Source organism: Schistocerca americana, chromosome 1 (genome assembly GCF_021461395.2).
Source record: "Schistocerca americana isolate TAMUIC-IGC-003095 chromosome 1, iqSchAmer2.1, whole genome shotgun sequence".
NCBI classification, from domain to species: Eukaryota; Metazoa; Arthropoda; class Insecta; order Orthoptera; family Acrididae; genus Schistocerca; species Schistocerca americana.
The window spans coordinates 144,271,501-144,290,208 of NC_060119.1; the positions used below are offsets into that span (position 1 = coordinate 144,271,501).

General features: G+C 37.2%; 1 protein-coding gene across 1 annotated transcript in view; it reads left to right on the forward strand.

Moving 5' to 3' along the window:
* The window catches only part of LOC124608348, a 203,593-nt gene that overhangs the window by 164,194 nt on the left and 20,691 nt on the right, over positions 1–18,708 (forward strand). The window contains exon 2 of the mRNA XM_047139982.1: positions 8,177–8,402. Within this exon, the coding sequence (XP_046995938.1) occupies positions 8,227–8,402 (176 nt within the window). The 5' untranslated portion in view covers positions 8,177–8,226. The remainder of the gene's footprint in view (positions 1–8,176; positions 8,403–18,708) is intronic.

An 18,708-nucleotide genomic window follows, 5' to 3' on the forward strand; every position in this document is an offset into this window, starting at 1 on the left:
TAACGGCGCGAAGAAACACAGCTAATAATTATAGCTATGACAGAATGGGCGATGTTGAAACTCAAACACATACCGCTAGACATATTACACGGTTGTACGACGTTAATCTGTATATTAAATTCGCGCATATTTATTTGTCAAGCTGTCACGTGAAATAACGGTTCAGAAGTAAATATAGCTTTAACAGATAGAAGAAGCGCACGTACAGCAGGATGATTGTAGTTTTGTTTCAGTCAATTATACGGAAATTTACAGTGTTAGTATTAAATATTACAAGGCCACAAGCGGTTTATTTTCATTGCACAGAAGCAGCACATTTGTTTCCTCATCAAATTCCACGTAACATAGCTCTTTCTTCACACGTAACTGGTACCGGTGCATATTTAAAATCCCAACATATGGTGCAGAAACGGAGATCAAATGTGAACTTTGCCTAATACTGTATTTGCCCCAGTACCTGTCAGCAGATATCATATATAAATGTTTTAGGGCCAATAATTCTGAATTTCGTGTTTTATGCTACAGTTTACGTATTGTTGTGACAAACTGGATTATCTGGTCCTGGCATTTCCTAATAAATTTGCCGTCATCATTTTCTTAAACTACGAAATTGGATGAGTTTCTTCGATAATGAGGGTCACCATCCTCTCGTACCTGTATGTAACGTTTTTTACTACGCAATTTCAACTGAAATTATTTTACATTACATCTTGTATTTTTTCTGCTCTTCATTGAGGAGCACATGAAAAATATAGCCATCCTGAATCTTTTTACTTTTGCACAACGTGCTACATGTTTGTGTTTTATATAGCATTCTAATATGATGTCGATAAATTCTTTGTCAATGCAATTTAGTGCATTTTTAAATCTACCTATGTGGGCTCATTTTTTTTATGGTGCACAATGTCATTGTTCTCCAAAGTTGTAGTTTGTAACATACCATTTACACATAGCTACTGGTATGTTATTTTCACCACTTTACCAGTTCATAAGATTGCTTTTTCTCAATTTATGCAATAAGTCCACATTGCCTGCCTCTCAAACCTGAGTAACTGCCATAACAAATCAAAACAGTCATATTCTAATGTACTTTGCTTTAGTCTTCAACGTTTTCTTGGTAAATGACACAACTCTGTGGCACTTTTCCTTGTTAATTACTTCTCAAAGATCAAACTTTTCTGGATCTGCTAATCCAGTCGTCCTTTCAATCACGCTGAACTATTTCATTTGAATGGAAACTCAGAAATCATAATGAGTAGAGGGAGCCGCTTGAAGTAAATGATTAATAGTATGATTCTTTAAGTATAAAATGGAAAACCCCCTTTAGATACTGAATGAAATGAACAAAGAAACATGCAAGACATATAATAGTAACAGAACTCAAAATATTTATCACATCTCTTTTATGGATAATATCATCTGCCCCCCTCCTCCAACCTCTCGCACAACCATCCTTGTTACATTTACGTTTACATGCTGGTTGAACTGTAAAGTATTGAGGGAGAAAAAATGATAGTCTTTATTAAAGTTTTAAGGGGCCGTTGTTAGAAAACATTTTGGGGAGTTGAGTAGATACGTGCTAAAGAGTTTTTACATCATTTATGAAACTTAAACTTAATCTGTTCACTGGCTTGTAATTCAGATGAAGATTTCAAATGTAGAAACTTGTCAGCAAGCAAGTTACTTCAAGAGGCATAGAAACTATTGAACCACACTCATACAACGATACTGAGAACTTTTCAGGAGCAATGTGTATACCTGGATCTCATTTCAACATTTATGTAATTGCTGTGGAATAATAAATACAATAATGGAGGATCATAGAGGGAATACAGAAAATTGTATGACAAAAGACAACTGCCATCCATATGGAGATACTTCATTACCATTGATTATTGTATGAATTAGTTTGTCTCCCCAGTATGATTAGTGAAGTCCATAGGATGGTAAACCGTTGCTGTTATCCTGGTTGAATGAAGTGTTGTATACTGGTGGGGACATATTCCATTCAGTTGCTCATTAGTGTATTTTTCTTTTCATTTAATTTGTCAGTTCAGATGAGATTTTGATGGCATGTCACCACTGGCATAATGATATAACTTCTGTTTGCTTATTGTGGCTTCATTGCTATCAATAGTGATGATGAATGGCTTACTGAAATTGGAATAGACAATGACAAGTAGTATCATTAGCTCCATGCTCCACCCCCTCCCACCCCTTCCTCATAGTTGCTTGTTTCATGCTAATTAGCTTACAGGTAGTTAGAAAACATATTAAAATGGTTTATTAATCATCCATGGTACCAAACTATGCTTGACATCATTAGTTTGATTTGATATTTTGAATTGTTATGGATGGAATCCGACTTCACTGGGTTGGGTTTAATTTTATGGGTGACATTACATGTTCTAAATGCAATAGTGACTTCTTCAAAAATTCACACTTTACTGTTTTCTTCAAAAATTCACACTTTGCTGTTTCGACATGGAAAGTGTGAATTTGCTTGTGTTTCATGTTTTTGGTCAGTTTGTGATTATGCTCACCTAAGTATTTTCTGATCATGACTGTCAGGGAGGGTAACAATCTGAAAGATTTCAAATCTTTTATAACGTAGTCTTTGAGTTCCTGGTATGTGCTAGATGCTGTCTCTAACCCACAGGCATATAAACACATAAATGTTTCAAGGTCTCTGCTGCATACTGGATGTCATTTTTTCCCCTGTTTCTGTTCTCCATTGACACATGTTAATTCCTATTAGACTGAATCCAGAGAAATTTTTCACCTTTCCATTGATATGTCACCTATTTGCAGCAATGGAAATGCGAGATCACACTGCATTCCTTTAGTAAGTTGAAATGTACTAATATATCATTTTCATTAAGCACTCATATTTAATTCCATGGAAATTCCATTCATTTATTCTTTATCTGATAGTATCGTATTTCCTACTGTAGCTTTTTCTGTTGAGAGTGAAAACAGTGCTACTCACCACATAGAGAAGACATTGCATCACAGGTAGGCATCATAAAAAAGACTGTAAAAATGTGTAAGCTTGCAGACAAAGTCGTTCTTTCAAAGCAGAAAGAGCACAACTCACACACAAATGGCCACTGTCTGTGCGCACCAAGTTATCCCATTCTGGACTTCACATTGTTTCTTCAGAGTCTGTTGTATTCTATAGAGGAGGATGCATGTAGTCATCTCTTCAGACTCAAGTAATAATTTGTTAACTAAAAAGGAATTTTACTGCATGTGACGGCCTAAACCACTTTAGAATTTCATAAAGTACAGAGTAAAAGTTGGTCTAAAGCTGGAAAGACACAGACTCAATAAGCAGAAAATCAGACACATAAACTCTGATTTAAAAATGATGACAGGCTTTGAATTTTAGAAAACAAAGATTATACATACATAGACAACAAAGAAGCAGTCATTTAACAAAGGTTCATATGCAAACAGCGAAAGATGTTGCGTGCAAAAAGAATGCAAAAGAAAAGAGAATCTCAGATGGAATGAGTCGAATACTAAAGGAGGATGCAGGAGTTTCAAGTAAAGACAACAGGAAAGTGATGCAGCATGCTGAATTAAACAAAACTTATAGTAAATGTCTGCATAAGAATGTGAGAAGATATAATGAAACTCTGATAAAGAACAGTTGAAGACCATTACAGTAGAAACAAAGTGCAAGAGAAACTATGATAGGTAGACATTATATACCATAAGTTAGAAGGGTAGAAGACAGTTTCTAACAAAAGAAAGAAAAATATACAAGTATTTGTAACAATGCTATAACTTTAACTGGTTTTGCTTTGGGTCTTTTATGGAATATAGTAATTATTATGCATGAAGAGACACTTTTTGACATATTTTATAACTTTGTATTCGACATAACGTTGGTGTTTGGTTACAAGCTGTTATTCTAGTGTTACTGCTTCTAATATGTTGTTATTGTTTTTTTGTTGTACTATGAAACGAAGATGTTGCCATCTTGTTTGGTTTTAGGAAACCAAATGAAGAACGTGTTTGGTGTCACTGTATTTGGAGGGGAGCCGCTTGAATTAGCACACGATGGCCTGATTGGCTGACTTCGTTGCTAATTAACTCGGAAATTGCATAGGGTATCGAATTTTTTTCCTAACAATTAGTTCTCATCACAACCTGACAAGCTTTTCAGACTGTTTCTGACCACCATATATATTTTTCAAACTGTTTTTCTGTGATTGACCTGTTATTGTCTCATTATATTTACATGATGATGAGCTCGTTTCACTAATTTTTGTCATTTTGAAGTGATCCTGCAATGATGGTACAATCTTTTGCAATATTCAATGATAAAAGTATATTGCTTATGTCTGTGTAAGTAATTGTTTGTTATGTTTATCAGATTCCAAATTAGATGTAGAGTTTCTCACTCCACAGTATTGATACTATGTGAAATAGATAACAGTTTAAATACAGGTCTTCTCTCCACACAATATTAACAATAAGATACTGTTTAAAATGCAACAGATAAGGCAATTCAGTTATTTTTCAGTATTTGAGGATGGAGTTTATATTACAGCTTATGGAACTGAACAGTGCAGAGTGGGTGGAGAGAAAGTTTTCATTTAGACATTCCAACAGTATTTTGAAGTGGTGAGAAAGCACTAGAGTAAGCTGCTTTAAATGTTCATGCTTTTGGTGTTATATTGATGATACACTTCTGTTGTGCCCTCCTTCAGCAATAACACTACCCATGTTCTTCAGCCTCAGTGAATTTGATCTATTCAAACACACAAGTTACCTTGGATGTGGAAAAACTTGGCACATTAGCCATCCTGGATGTTTTGGTACAAAGTGCAGTCAGCAGAATGCTGGGGCATAGCTTGTACTGGAAGTGAACTCAAACTGATCTGTTTTTGTTTGCTGCAAGTTGTCACCACTTGTGGTGGGGTTTGCACAGACTGATGCAGAAAGCATGCATTGTTTCTGATCCAGTCTGCTAAAAGAGTTCCAAAATCTGAGGATGGTTTCCTAATAGAAGAGCTGTTCAGCAAATAAATTCATTGCAAATTCTAGCTGAAAAAAGTAAAGAAATTATGTCCCGTACTATCAAAGCCTTTTTGGTGTACTTTGATGGTAATACCTCAAGAATCAGAAGGATCCCTAATAGACACAAAATAAAATGTGTTTTTTGAGATATGTAAAACTGAGGAACTTGCTGGGACTTGTCAAAGACTGTGTTTGCTTTAAGAAATATCAGTGTGCCATCAGTCATGAAAGAATGTTGTATATGTGGAAGAGAATTGGAGACTGGAAGATTTCAAATAAATGGAGACATTGGAAGATTTCAAATAAATGGAGACATTGGAAGATTTCAGGTAAATTATATAATTGTAAGACAGAGAGTTTGTTTCCAGATTTTAAACTGCAAAACATTTCCAGTGGCATACGTGGCTTCTGGACATAATTTTTTGGTTATAAACTGCAGAGGAAAACTGGAAAGAATTGCAGTAAGTTAGGAAATTAAGGAGATGAGATCTGGTCAGATTGAAAGAATGGGAGATGGCTGAGAGTTAGAATGGGATCATTAAAGTTCAGGAAGAATAAATAAAAGAATTGAGGTATGTTAGTGATATGTAATGCTGTCAGATACAGCAAAGGACTTGGAAGGGCAGTCGAATGGAAGGTATAATGTCTTGAAAAAAGGTTATAAGATGAACATCACCAAAAGTAAAACAAGGGATTGAAATGTAGTCAGGCAATGGTCATGAAACTGGATTAGGAAGTGAGGCACTAAAAGTAATAGAGATTTTCTATTTGGACAGCAAAATATTTGATTGTGGCAGATGTGGAGTTAATTTAATACTCTGTAAGAAAAAAAACTTCTAAAAAATAGGAATTGTTTACATCAAATGTAAATTTAAGGGTTTAGAAAGTCTTTTCTGAAAATATTTGTCTGCAGTGTAGGCAGGTAGAAAAGTGAAACATGGATGACAAACTATTTCAACAAGAAGAGAATACAAGCTTTTGGAATCTGGTTCTATAGAACAATGTTGAAGATTAGGTGGGTATATCAATAACCAATGAAGAGGTACTGAACTGAACAAATATACAAATAGAACTAAGGGACATAGTTCTTGAAAGTTTTGACAGCACAAAATTTATGGGACTCGGACTTCTGAACAACACAAGATGGGAGGTACACGTTGAATATCTGCAAAGAAAACTAAGCAAAACCTGCTAAATGATGAGGATCTTAAAAAGCTGTTGCAGCAAAGTGAACCTGTTAAATGTATACTACTCCTATGTCTATTCTGTAATTAAATATGGCATAATCTTCTGGGGCAATGTAAAAACAAATATTAAACTTTTCAGGATGCAAAAGAGAATATTAAGAATTATTGAAGGTGTAAACAATAGGAAATCATGCAGACCCATATTCAAAAAAATGCCAATTTTTCCTCTGACTTGCATTTTTATCTACGAAACATCAGTTTTCATATAACAATAGACAGCCAGGTATCTTATTAAAAATGAAGATATGCATGCATACAGTACAAGACAAAAATCTGGTCTTCATATGAAGCAGGTGAGAACATTGTTGTGCCAAAAAGGCTCTCTAGATATTGGGATAAAAATTTACAATAATCTGCCTAACCATATTAAATCAGTAAGTAAACTCAGTAGTTTTAAGGCTGAACTAAAGGCATATTTAATTGATCATTGGTTTTACGGTCTGACAGAGTATCTAGAAACCAAACAACAAAAATAAGTATGCATACTGAATATTCTACTTTGTATGTTGTCTCTGATGTGTATTGTATATAAGATTCTTTGCTAAATTATTTAAATATCTAGTCCCTAGCAATGCAATACAGACCGTATTTTATGTTGTAAAGACTTAGCCATGCCCAGTATCCTCGTATATATTCCATACATGTAGGATTAGGAGGACTAAATAAAAATAAATAGATAAATAAATAAAAATTTATGGCACAACTTGACTAAAAGAATAATTGGTTGATAGGATGCATTTTGAGGCACCAAGGATTGTCAGTTTGATAAAGTAGGAAAGTGTGGGGGATAAAACCTGTAGAGGGAGACCAAGGCCTTGAATACATTTAGCAGGTTCAAAAGAATGTAGGTTGCAGTAGTTTTGCAGACATGAAGAGGTTTGCTAAGGGTAGACTAGTGTGGATAATTGTGTCAAACCATTCTTCTGACTGAAGGCCACACTGCTACCAACAGCAACAACAATATTGATTGCCCACTGATTGTATTTATTTGTAATGTCTCTAGCACAATTTGTGCTTAGTTACCTGTCTCCTCTCCTCCTCTGCCCTTTACTCTTCTTCCGAGCGCTTTCCTACTCCCACCTCATCGTTCTTGTTGACTAGACATTGCTCTCGTAGTATTCACTTTAAATTTTCATTTTATTGTTTCTCTGCCCCATTCTGGTAAAGTATTTGATAAAATTCATAGTGAACTTTTTCTTTCTTTGGCCAGCTGTATCACATTTCAAAAGCACTTTTTGAATAAAATTTTTTTGTGTTAGGCCATGTCATTTTAAAACACTAAAGCAACTGAATTTCCAACATTTTGACTGACTTACTGTGCTTGTTTTCAGGGAGTTAATTCCCTAGTTAACTCTTGGTTAACCACCCTGAAGGACACCACAGCAAGTTAGCCAAGACATTGACAATTTAGTTGGTTTAGTGTTTTAAAATGATGGAGCCCAACACCCAAAATTATTTTATTCAGAATGACACTGGCTGTGGAGGCCTATGAACTTATAGAGGCACTTTTTATACTAATCTTAATTCCATTTGCTAAGAAGGAATGGGGGCAAGGTAAATAAGCTTAAATTTTCATAAACTGAAACTGACATACACCCAAAAAATGGTGCAATTGATGTCACAAAACTCCTTTAAATAATTTGTAGAACTTGCTGTCATAGGGCAATTTTTAGTTTTCTGTCCCCTGTGTAATTAATCCCATAGAGCTGTTAAGATAAAATCAGATTAATAATGTTTCGCTCAGAATATATTCTTGTGTCATATGCCAAAATGTACCCTCTGTCACAGTATATTTACAGTGTATAGGTACATTTATGGGAGAAATTATTGCATTTATTATTTACACTACCCATAAAGCGTAGGTGGGTTACTGATTTTGGCAATTATGTTGCATGCAGGTGAAAGCTTTCTGGTGAAAATCACATTCACACTTGATGGAAAGTTCCTCATGCATTTCTGGATTGACAAGCGCAGCCAGACGTGTGGGTATAACGGGCGGCGCTCACTGCCTATGGGCTGTGGGACAAGACGGCCCCGCTGCAAGCCCATGGTTACACCTGTCCACCGGTTTACACCGATTGACTGTGGGCGGCGTAGCCAGCTGTCAGTGCCGCCCACATTCGGGTATGTTTACTTTTAATACTTATTCTTGATACTTTTAATGCTGAGTGAATGTTTAATACATATTCATGATGATACTTTTAATACTGAGTGGTTTTTTGTCACTTTGCCTATAACAGTGTAACAAAAATATTTTCTGTAGACAGTGCTGCACAGCTTCAGTGTAAGCTCACTGGACAAAATACACAAGTGCCCCCGACCCCCTCCTCCCTTAAAAGAGCAGACTATGGGTGATACGGAACTGGTACTGGGTGGTAATGTGACACTCCATAATGATTGTAACTTGTGGCAGTGAAGTTATGTGTATATGCCAGTTGGTTGTCCAGAACTGCTGTACATTGGTGGGTTGACATGAAGATGTGATACAATGGCAGAAAGGAGCAACGATATCTGGACATGCTAGTGACCACACCATGGATGTTGCATAATTTGTGGATGTATCAATACTGACTGTCGACTAAGTGTACAAGCCATGTAACTGAGTGGTTGCAAAAAGATCCCAACCGACAGGGATGAGGGAAGATTGTCATGCCTTGTCAGTGACAGATGGTTTCAAACCAAAAAGGAACAGCTGTTTATCAGTGAACGCAGATCAACCTCAACTAGTTTCCGAGTGAACATTGCAAAGTACAATTGGAGTCTGATGCCTTGCAGAAGGCCATTGCATCACAGCAGCATCTAAACTGCACATCTTCAGTGGGCCAAATGACAGAAAATGGACAGTAGTTGACTGGAAGTGTGTGCAGTTTCAGTGCTGATGTCATGATTTTGCCTTTTTTTTTTTTCCAAATAATGCAACATGTTGAGTTTACCAATGGCAGAATGAGGCATTTATTTATTTAACTAGATCTGATTAGGGCCATTTGGCCCCTCTTACATCAGCCGAGGGATTCACACATACAGTACCTCTTCTCCTTCAGTCACCTGAGAAGTAACAGTTTTAATATGACAGATAGTATTAAAATGATTTGAGTGTCTGAAGTGGTAATGTCAGTAAATAATAATAAAATAATAAATACTGGCAATACTTGTTCTACTACAGCTGCTGCCAGTAATAGTGATAATAGTAATAATAATAACAAGCCCCTTGGAGGCCCGGGAAAAGAATAGGACTCCGGTATGTTCTGCCATTCGTAAAAGGCGACGAAAAGAACAAACCACTAATAGGGCTAACCCCCCTTTTTAGTGCGATTAGTTGGTTCAGGACAGAACTAAAGAAGCCTCGGACAAGCGCCATCATGGTCAGGGACAACGTTTGAACCCTATGCCCGCCCACAATGGTAACGACACTGCTAGCCAACTCGAAAATGATTTAAATACAAATAGAGGTGTTTTGCAGGATATGCTTCCTGCAACCACCCTAGAAGGAAAACAAAGACAGAGGATGAGATGGTCAGATGAAGTTAATCAACACCTCATGTTCTGTTATTACCAAGCAACAAACCTAGGAACCAACACAACTGGATACAGATCACAAGTATACACAATATTTATTATCAGTTACCCAGAATTAAAATTTTTAACAGAACAACGACTAGCTGATCAGATACATGTAATAATAAAAAATAACAGGATATCCAAGTCAGAATTAGAAAACATCAAGCAACAAGTACAACAAATACTGGAACAAAATAATGTGCAATCAGAAGAAGAAGAAAATACAGTAATGGACTCAAACATCCCAGAGCAAACAAACAAAGAACAACACGCATCAATTAAACAATCAGAGGAAAACGAAATCTTAAGACAGCCACCAGAACAAGCACAAATAGAACTCAAAGTAACACACATGTTAGATATAGAAGAAAAATTTCAGCTGACATATATAGAATACAAAGACACAAATGCAGACATTAGACCATTCTTGCATAGACTGCCAAATAACCCACAAGTCGAAACAACAATAAAAACTATCAACACAATCATACACAACAAAATAAATGAAAACACAACTATGGAAGAGTTACAACTACTGGTTTATATAGGAGCACTCACTACACTAAATATACACACTAGGCAGAGATCAGAACCAACCAACACACAGAAGAAACCCACAAAACCAGCATGGCAACACAGGCTACAGATCAGAATAGAAAAACTGAGAAAAGACATCGGACAGCTAACACAATCTATAGGAAATGAAATGTCAGAGAAAAAAAACGAAAAAGGTTAGGTAAAATCCCACAACAAGAAGCGATAGAGCAATTAGATGAAAAGAAGCAGAAATTACAAGCATTGGCCAAACGACTTAGAAGATTCAAAAAAAGTGAAAATAGAAGGAAACAAAACCAAACATTCAACACAAACCAAAACAAATTTTACCAGACAATAGATAACACACACATTAAAATAGACAGTCCACCAAACATAACAGACATGGAACACTTCTGGAGCAACATATGGTCAAACCCGGTACAACATAACAGGCATGCACGGTGGATACAAGCAGAAACAGATACATACAAGATGATACCACAAATGCCTGAAATGATAATTTTGTAACATGAAGTCACCCGAGCAATTAATTCTACTCACAATTGGAAAGCCCCTGGAAAAGATAAAATAGCAAATTTCTGGCTGAAGAAGTTCACCTCAACACATTCACATCTAACTAAATTATTTAACAGTTACATTGCAGACCCATACACATTCCCTGATACACTTACACATGGAATAACTTATCTGAAACCTAAAGATCAAGCAGACACAGCAAACCCAGCTAAATATCGCCCCATAACATGCCTACCAACAATGTACAAAATATTAACTTCAGTAATTACACAGAAATTAATGACACATACAACACAGAACAAAATTATAAATGGAGAACAAAAAGGCTGTTGCAAAGGAGCATGAGGATGTAAAGAGCAACTGATAATAGATGCAGAGGTGATATATCAAGCTAAAACTAAACAAAGGTCACTACACTACGCATACATTGATTACCAAAAAGCTTTTGATAGCGTACCCCACTCATGGTTACTACAAATATTGGAAATATACAAAGTAGATCCTAAATTGATACAGTTCCTACACATAGTAATGAAAAATTGGAAAACCACACTTAATATCCAAACAAATTCAAATAATATCACATCACAGCCAATACAGATTAAGCGTGGAATATACCAAGGAGACTCATTAAGTCCTTTCTGGTTCTGCCTTGCTCTGAACCCACTATCCAACATGCTAAATAATACAAATTATGGATACAATATTACTGGAACATACCCACGCAAAATCACACATTTGCTATATGTGGATGATCTAAAACTACTGGCAGCAACAAATCAACAACTCAACCAATTACTAAAGATAACAGAAGTATTCAGCAATGATATAAATATGGCTTTTGGAACAGACAAATGTAAGAAAAATAGCGACTGCATAGAAGCGATGGAAAAAACAGATGCCTATAAATATCTAGGATACAGACAAAAAATAAGAAAAGATAATACAAATATTAAAGAAGAACTAAATGAAAAATATAGACAAAGACTAACAAAAATACTGAAAACAGAATTGACAGCAAGAAACAAGACAAAAGCTATAAATACTTATGCTATACCAATATTGACCTACTCATTTGGAGTAGTGAAATGGAGTAACACAGACCTAGAAGCACTCAATACACTTACACAATCACAATGCCACAAATATAGAATACATCACATACATTCAGCAACTGAAAGATTCACATTAAGCAGAAAGGAAGGAGGAAGGGGATTTATCGACATAAAAAACCTACATTGTGGACAGGTAGACAATTTAGGAAAATTCTTTCTAGAACGAGCAGAAACTAGCAAAATAGACAAAGCAATCACTCATATAAATACATCGGCTACACCACTGCAATTTCATAACCACTTCTACAACCCTTTAGATCGCATAACATCAACAGATATGAAGAAAGTAAATTGGAAAAAGAAAACACTACATGGCAAGCACCCGTATCATCTAACACAGCCACACATCGATCAAGACGCATCCGACGCATGGCTAAGAAAAGGTAATATATACAGTGAGATGGAAGGATTCATGATTGCAATACAGGATCAAACAATAAACACCAGATATTACAGTAAGCATATTATTGAAGATCCCAATACCACAACAGATAAATGCAGACTTTGCAAACAACAAATAGAAACAGTAGATCACATCACAAGCGGATGTACAATACTAGCAAATACAGAATACCCCAGAAGACATGACAATGTAGCAAACATAATACATCAACAGCTTGTCTTACAACATAAACTTATAAAACAACACGTTCCCACATACAAGTATGCACCACAAAATGTACTGGAGAATGATGAATACAAATAATACTGGAACAGAACCATTATAACAGATAAAACACCACCACATAACAAACCTGACATCATACTCACCAATAAAAAGAAGAAATTAACACAACTAATCGAAATATCCATACCCAATACAACAAATATACAAAAGAAAACAGGAGAAAAAATTGAAAAATACATCCAACTGGCTGAGGAAGTCAAGGACATGTGGCATCAGGATAAAGTTGACATTATACCAATTATACTATCAACTACAGGAGTCATACCACACAATATCCACCAGTACATCAATGCAATACAGCTACGTCCAAACTTATATATACAACTACAGAAATCCGTAATTATTGATACATGTTCAATTACCCGAAAGTTCCTAAATGCAATATAACATATACCGTACAGTTAAAAGGAAGTCACGCTTGATCAAGGTCCGCGTCACTTTCCATTTTTGACCAGACATAACGTCTGAGAAAAGAAAGAAATAATAATAATATAATAATAAGATTAGTGGCAGACGTAAAAAAGAATGGAGACTATTCCTGAGTCGGGTTCCTACTACTGGTAAGGATGTCGAGAAAGTGGCTGAAATGATGGAGAGAGACAGAAAGGATTTTGCTCCGATGGGAACAGGTGTTTCTGCTGTGTTGTTCAGACATTAGTATTAAGGTCAAAGAGAGATATGGGGACAGTGTATGTTGATAAGACAGTAGAGAACACAAAGGATATGAAAATCTCTGCACTTTTCTCTGCACAGCAAAGATAGCTGTGCATGTGATAATGAAATATGATCAAAGAGTCAAACATCACAGATATAATGAACACAGGCTGTCATAACCAGTTCCAGGTGCTGTGAGCTTTCCAGAGAAAGGTGTTGCAGGATAACATTGCTGTTATCAGTCATTGGAAGTGTAGGTGTTTGTACAAGTTTCTTTTTCAGGGCAAGAGGGAAGAGCTGTGTGTATGAAGTGTGATTGGAAAGTTTTAAGAATGGATCCGCTACTGCTTACTGGTTTGGCGGGCAGGTACATGGAGGGTGGGGAGCGAGTCATTGCCTTGTCCTTGAATGCCCTCTGATAGGAAACTGTGCTTCCTTTATTCAGTTCATTATGGCAGCTGGCTGAGTGCAGGTCTATAAGGGCTTGTAGCTGGATTCTGTCTGTGTGAAAATGGATGTAAAAACAGAGTAACGAGTTTGTGTGAAATTTTGTTTTAAAACTGGGAAACCAGCTTCTGAGACTTACAAACTATTAAAAACAGCTTTTGGAAATAATTGTATGAGCCAGTCAAATGTTTTGTCTGGTTCAACAGATTTAAAAATAGCTGTGAATCATTTGAAGATGAACCACAGTCCGACCGTCCTTCCACCTCAAAAACGAATGAAAATATTGTGAAATTGTGTGACTTTGTGTGCTCTGATTGTAGGCTTACAATTAGGGAGATGGCTGATGAACTTAATTTAAGTTCCTATGCATTTCAGTCAATTTTAACTGAAGATCTGAACAAGTGTCGAGTGTCCGCAAAATTCATTCCAAAAGTGTTGTCAAGTGACTAGAGTCAGTACCGACTTAAAGTGTGCCAAGAACTGGTTAACTGGACTAAATATTACCCAGATTTGTTAAACAGGGTAATTACAGGTGATGAATCATAAGTATATGGATATGATCCTGAAACCAAAGTGCAGTCTTCACAATGGAAGACTCCAGGTTCACAACGACTGAAAAAAGCATGGCAAAGTCAGGAGAAGGTGAAGACAGTGTTGGTGATTTTTTTCGATTCTACCAGTACTGTGCATCATGAACTTACCCATGGAGGACAGACAATTAACCAGGAATACTACATATGTGTCCTTGAGTGTTTGTGCCAAAAGTTGCAGAAGAAAAGGCCCGCATTGTGGAAAGACAGGATTTGGGTGCTACACCATGACAGTGCTCCAGCTCCTCGTGCCTTCTCCATTGTTAAATTTTTGACCAAACTCAAAATTCCTGTGTTTCCATAACCACCATATTCCCCTGATATGGCCCCTGTGGACTTCTATCCATTTCCTAAACTGAAATTTTCACTCAAAGGGGAGCGATTTGACTTGATTGAAGACATCCAGGCAAATATGGAGAGAATCCTTAACACACTTCAGAAAAAAAATTTCCAGGAATGTTTCCAAAAGTGCTGTTGGAGTCAGTGTGTTCAGTCAGAAGGGGCTATTTTGAAGGAGATTCATCACAGTAGCACGTAAGTACCACCATTATAAAATTACAAGCCCAGTCTTAAAACTTTCCAATCACACATCATATTTTTGTAGGGGATGGAGAGCTGCTGATGCCTCCTTGTACACTGTTGTTACATGCTCAGTCCATTTTAGATTTTCATCTATTATAAGTCCTAGACTCTTTGCTGAAGGAGATGAGTTGATATTTATCCCATTTAAGGTAGTAGAGATTCCTGATATTTTGGACTAATATGCCTAGAATGACCAACGAGTAGTGCTTGAGTTTTGCATGGGTTGAGCTTTAACCCTATATCCCTCACTCATTTTGATAGTGAAGACATGTCAGAACGGAGATTCTCAATAGCTCTCCTCAGATTTATTGGTTTTGCACTTATTGTTAGATCAACTGGAGGTCATTAGTGTACAAGTGGTATTTGCAGTAAGACAAAACTGATGACACATCATTTATGTATAATGAAAAGAAATACCAAATGTTGTGGGATGCCTGATTCTATCTGTCTTCTTTGTGACCTTACGGTGCCAGACACGACACATTACTGGCAAGATGACAAGCGTGAGTGAAACCATTGCAATGCACTTGGCTTCATCATTTGGACTGTGTTGTCATCGTGTGCAGTAGAAGCTGATCTGATTCACATGATGGATTTTTTGATAGATGTTTTAGATAGAATTTTTCATGGCTTCAGTCCGGTACCTCCATAAAGTAATCAATGACCCTGTGTTTCATTTGTAGTTCAACTGTTGTAGGTAATGTGAAGTACTGCATCACTTTCTTCAGCTGGGACAATGATATTGGCTGGAGCTTTTACTTTGCCTGTACCAGAACGATGCCGGTTTTTCCATAGGACAGCTGTTATATATCCTTTGCCAGTAAATCTATGGGCATGCCTGAGTTTTGCATTTCTCACTGTTTGAAGGATTCTGTTTTGCCTCTTCTTGTAAGCAATATGATTTTCAGGCTTGAGGCATTGTTAGTATGCCTGATCTGCAGGGTCTCTGAGATTTGTGAGCTGATTTAGCTCTTCAGTTAGCCAAAGTACAGGTTTCCTTCTTACATTTCCAGTCTTTAGGGAAGCATATTTGTCATATAGTTGAGTGAGTTCGTTAATGAAGTTTTGTTTATATCTGAGGAAGGAATAAGAGATGTTCCCTGAACTATTTCTTGCATCTTAGTTGCAAGTTCAGATAAATTAACGCGTTTGAAGTCTCAATATGTAATCAGTTGCATTTCTTTCTGGGGCATTCTAGTGAGTACCCACAATGTGTGGACTGTGGAATCATTCTGTGATGAATTGGCCCCACTCATTCAAGTTATCGTGAATATGAACTAGCCTGCATGCTTCAACATTCTCAGTGATTATGTGTCTACTACATCTACAAGAAGTATGCATGAACACTTGCACTGTCTAACATGACAACAGCCATGCTAACAGGGATGCACACACATTCCTAATTTGATGAACACTCAAGCATTCTGTCACATCTTGAATGGCCCATTTAACGACATGACCTTAATCCCACAGAAAATCTCTGGAAATATTTGGAGCAGCAGGTGAAACATAGTTGTCAACATCCCCTCAATTTGGTAACTCTACAGGATTTACGCATTAGTAAATTGCTTCAGTTGGACTTGGCATACCTAAAGAAACTGTTGAACACTATTCCTCATCAAACTGGGATGATTATTAAGGACGGAGGTGGTATTACACGCCATTAGTGTGATGTGTCCAGAGGTGACTAATGTTTTGTCTGATATATTTATTTAAAATACAGCATGGACACCAAGGAACATTACTCAAATTCAGTGTTTTGTTTATTTGTGACTTGAAAATGGTTGCTGGATCAAAAATAGTTTTTTGTTAATAATATTCATTACAACAGTTTTTAGTGGTTCCATCATGCCATTCATTAACTATGTTTGTGTTACTGCATGCAATTATAAAATCCCTTACGCCATTAGTCAAAAGTGGTGTAAGGAATCGACACTAAAATTGTTTAAACAAATAGAGAAATAGAAATATCTCCTTTAAAAATTAAAATAAAATAAAAATTCTCTTGTCAAAGATATGAGGATATATACAGCATTATCTTCTTCATGGACACACATCAAAAAATATTTTGTGTCATCTCGGTTCCAAGAGTTCCAGAACCTGTACAGAAAATTGGAATAGGGATCAACATAAACATCATTTCTGCCCTTTTTATTGCTCATGAAAACCACACATTGCATGTTGTACCACTATACAATGAGACCTTCAGAGGTGGTGGTCCAGATTGGTGTACACACTGGTACCTCTAATACCTAGTAGCATGTCCTCTTGCATTGATGCATGCCTGTATTCGCCGTGGCTTGCTATCCACTAGTTCATTAAGTCACTGTGGTCCAGATTGTCCCACTCCTCAACGGCAATTCGGCGTAGATCCTTCAGAGTGGTTGGTTCGTCACATCATCCATAAACATCCATTTTCAGTCTATCCCAGGCATGTTCAATAGGGTTCATGTCTGAAGAACATGCTGGGCACTCTAGTTGAGTGATGTTGTTGTACTGAAGGAAGTCATTCACAAGATGTGCATGATGGGGGCGTGAATTTCATCCATGAAGACGGTTGCCTCACCAATATGCTACCGTTATGGTTACACTATCAGTTGAAGGATGGCATTCACATATTGTACAGTCGTTACAGCACCTTCCATGATCACCAGCAGCATACGTCGGCCCCACATAATGCCATCTCAAAACAGCAGGGAACCTCCACCTTGCTACACTCACTGGACAGTGTGTCTAAGGCATTCAGCCTGACCGGGTTGCCGCCAAACACGTTTCCGACGATTGCGTGGTTGAAGGCATATGTGACACTCATCAATGGAGAGAATGTGATGCCAATCCTGAGCGGTCCATTTGGCATGCTGTTGGGCCCATCTGTACCACGCTGCATGGTGTCTTGGCTGCAAAGATGGACCTCGTTATGGACATCGGGAGTGAAGTTGCGCATCATGCAGCCTATTGCGAACAGTTTGAATTGTAACATGACATCCTGTGGCTGCACGAAAAGCATTATTCAACATGGTTGCATTGCTGTCAGGGTTCCTCTGAGCCATAATCCATGGGTAGCAGTCATCCACTGCAGTAGTAGCCCTTGGGCAGCCTGAGCAAGGCATGTCATCGGTAGTTCCTGTCTCTCTCTACCTCCATGTCCGAACAACATAGCTATGGTTCTCTCTGAGATGCCTGGACACTTCCCTTGTTGAGAGCCCTTCCTGGCAAAAAGTAACAATGTGGACGCAATAGAACCGCAGTATTGACCGTCGAGGCATGGTTGAACTACAGACAACACGTGTACTTCCTTCCTGGTGGAATGACTGCAAATTATCAGATATCGGGCCTCCTCCATCTTATAGGCGTTGCTCAATTCATGGTTGTTTACATCTTTGGGCAGGTTTAGTGACATCTCTGAACAGTCAAAGGGACTGTGTCTGTGATACAATATCCACAGTCAACGTATTTCTTCAGGATTTCTAGGAACCGGGGTGATGTAAAGCTTTTTTTTATGTATGTTCATTACGAATTTCTGTTAAAATCTAAATAGCAGGTTTGAGAAATAACAGTAGTGTAAGCAGTAGCAATGGTTAACTATGTGGCAACCAAGTGAGAAACACTGGGATAGTTTTTTGATGAGCTAGATTAAATTTCCCCTCTAACTATACAAATTCAGGTTTTTGGTAGCCATCCTGAATTATTTCTTATTTCCCAGTCATATCAATAAGTGAACA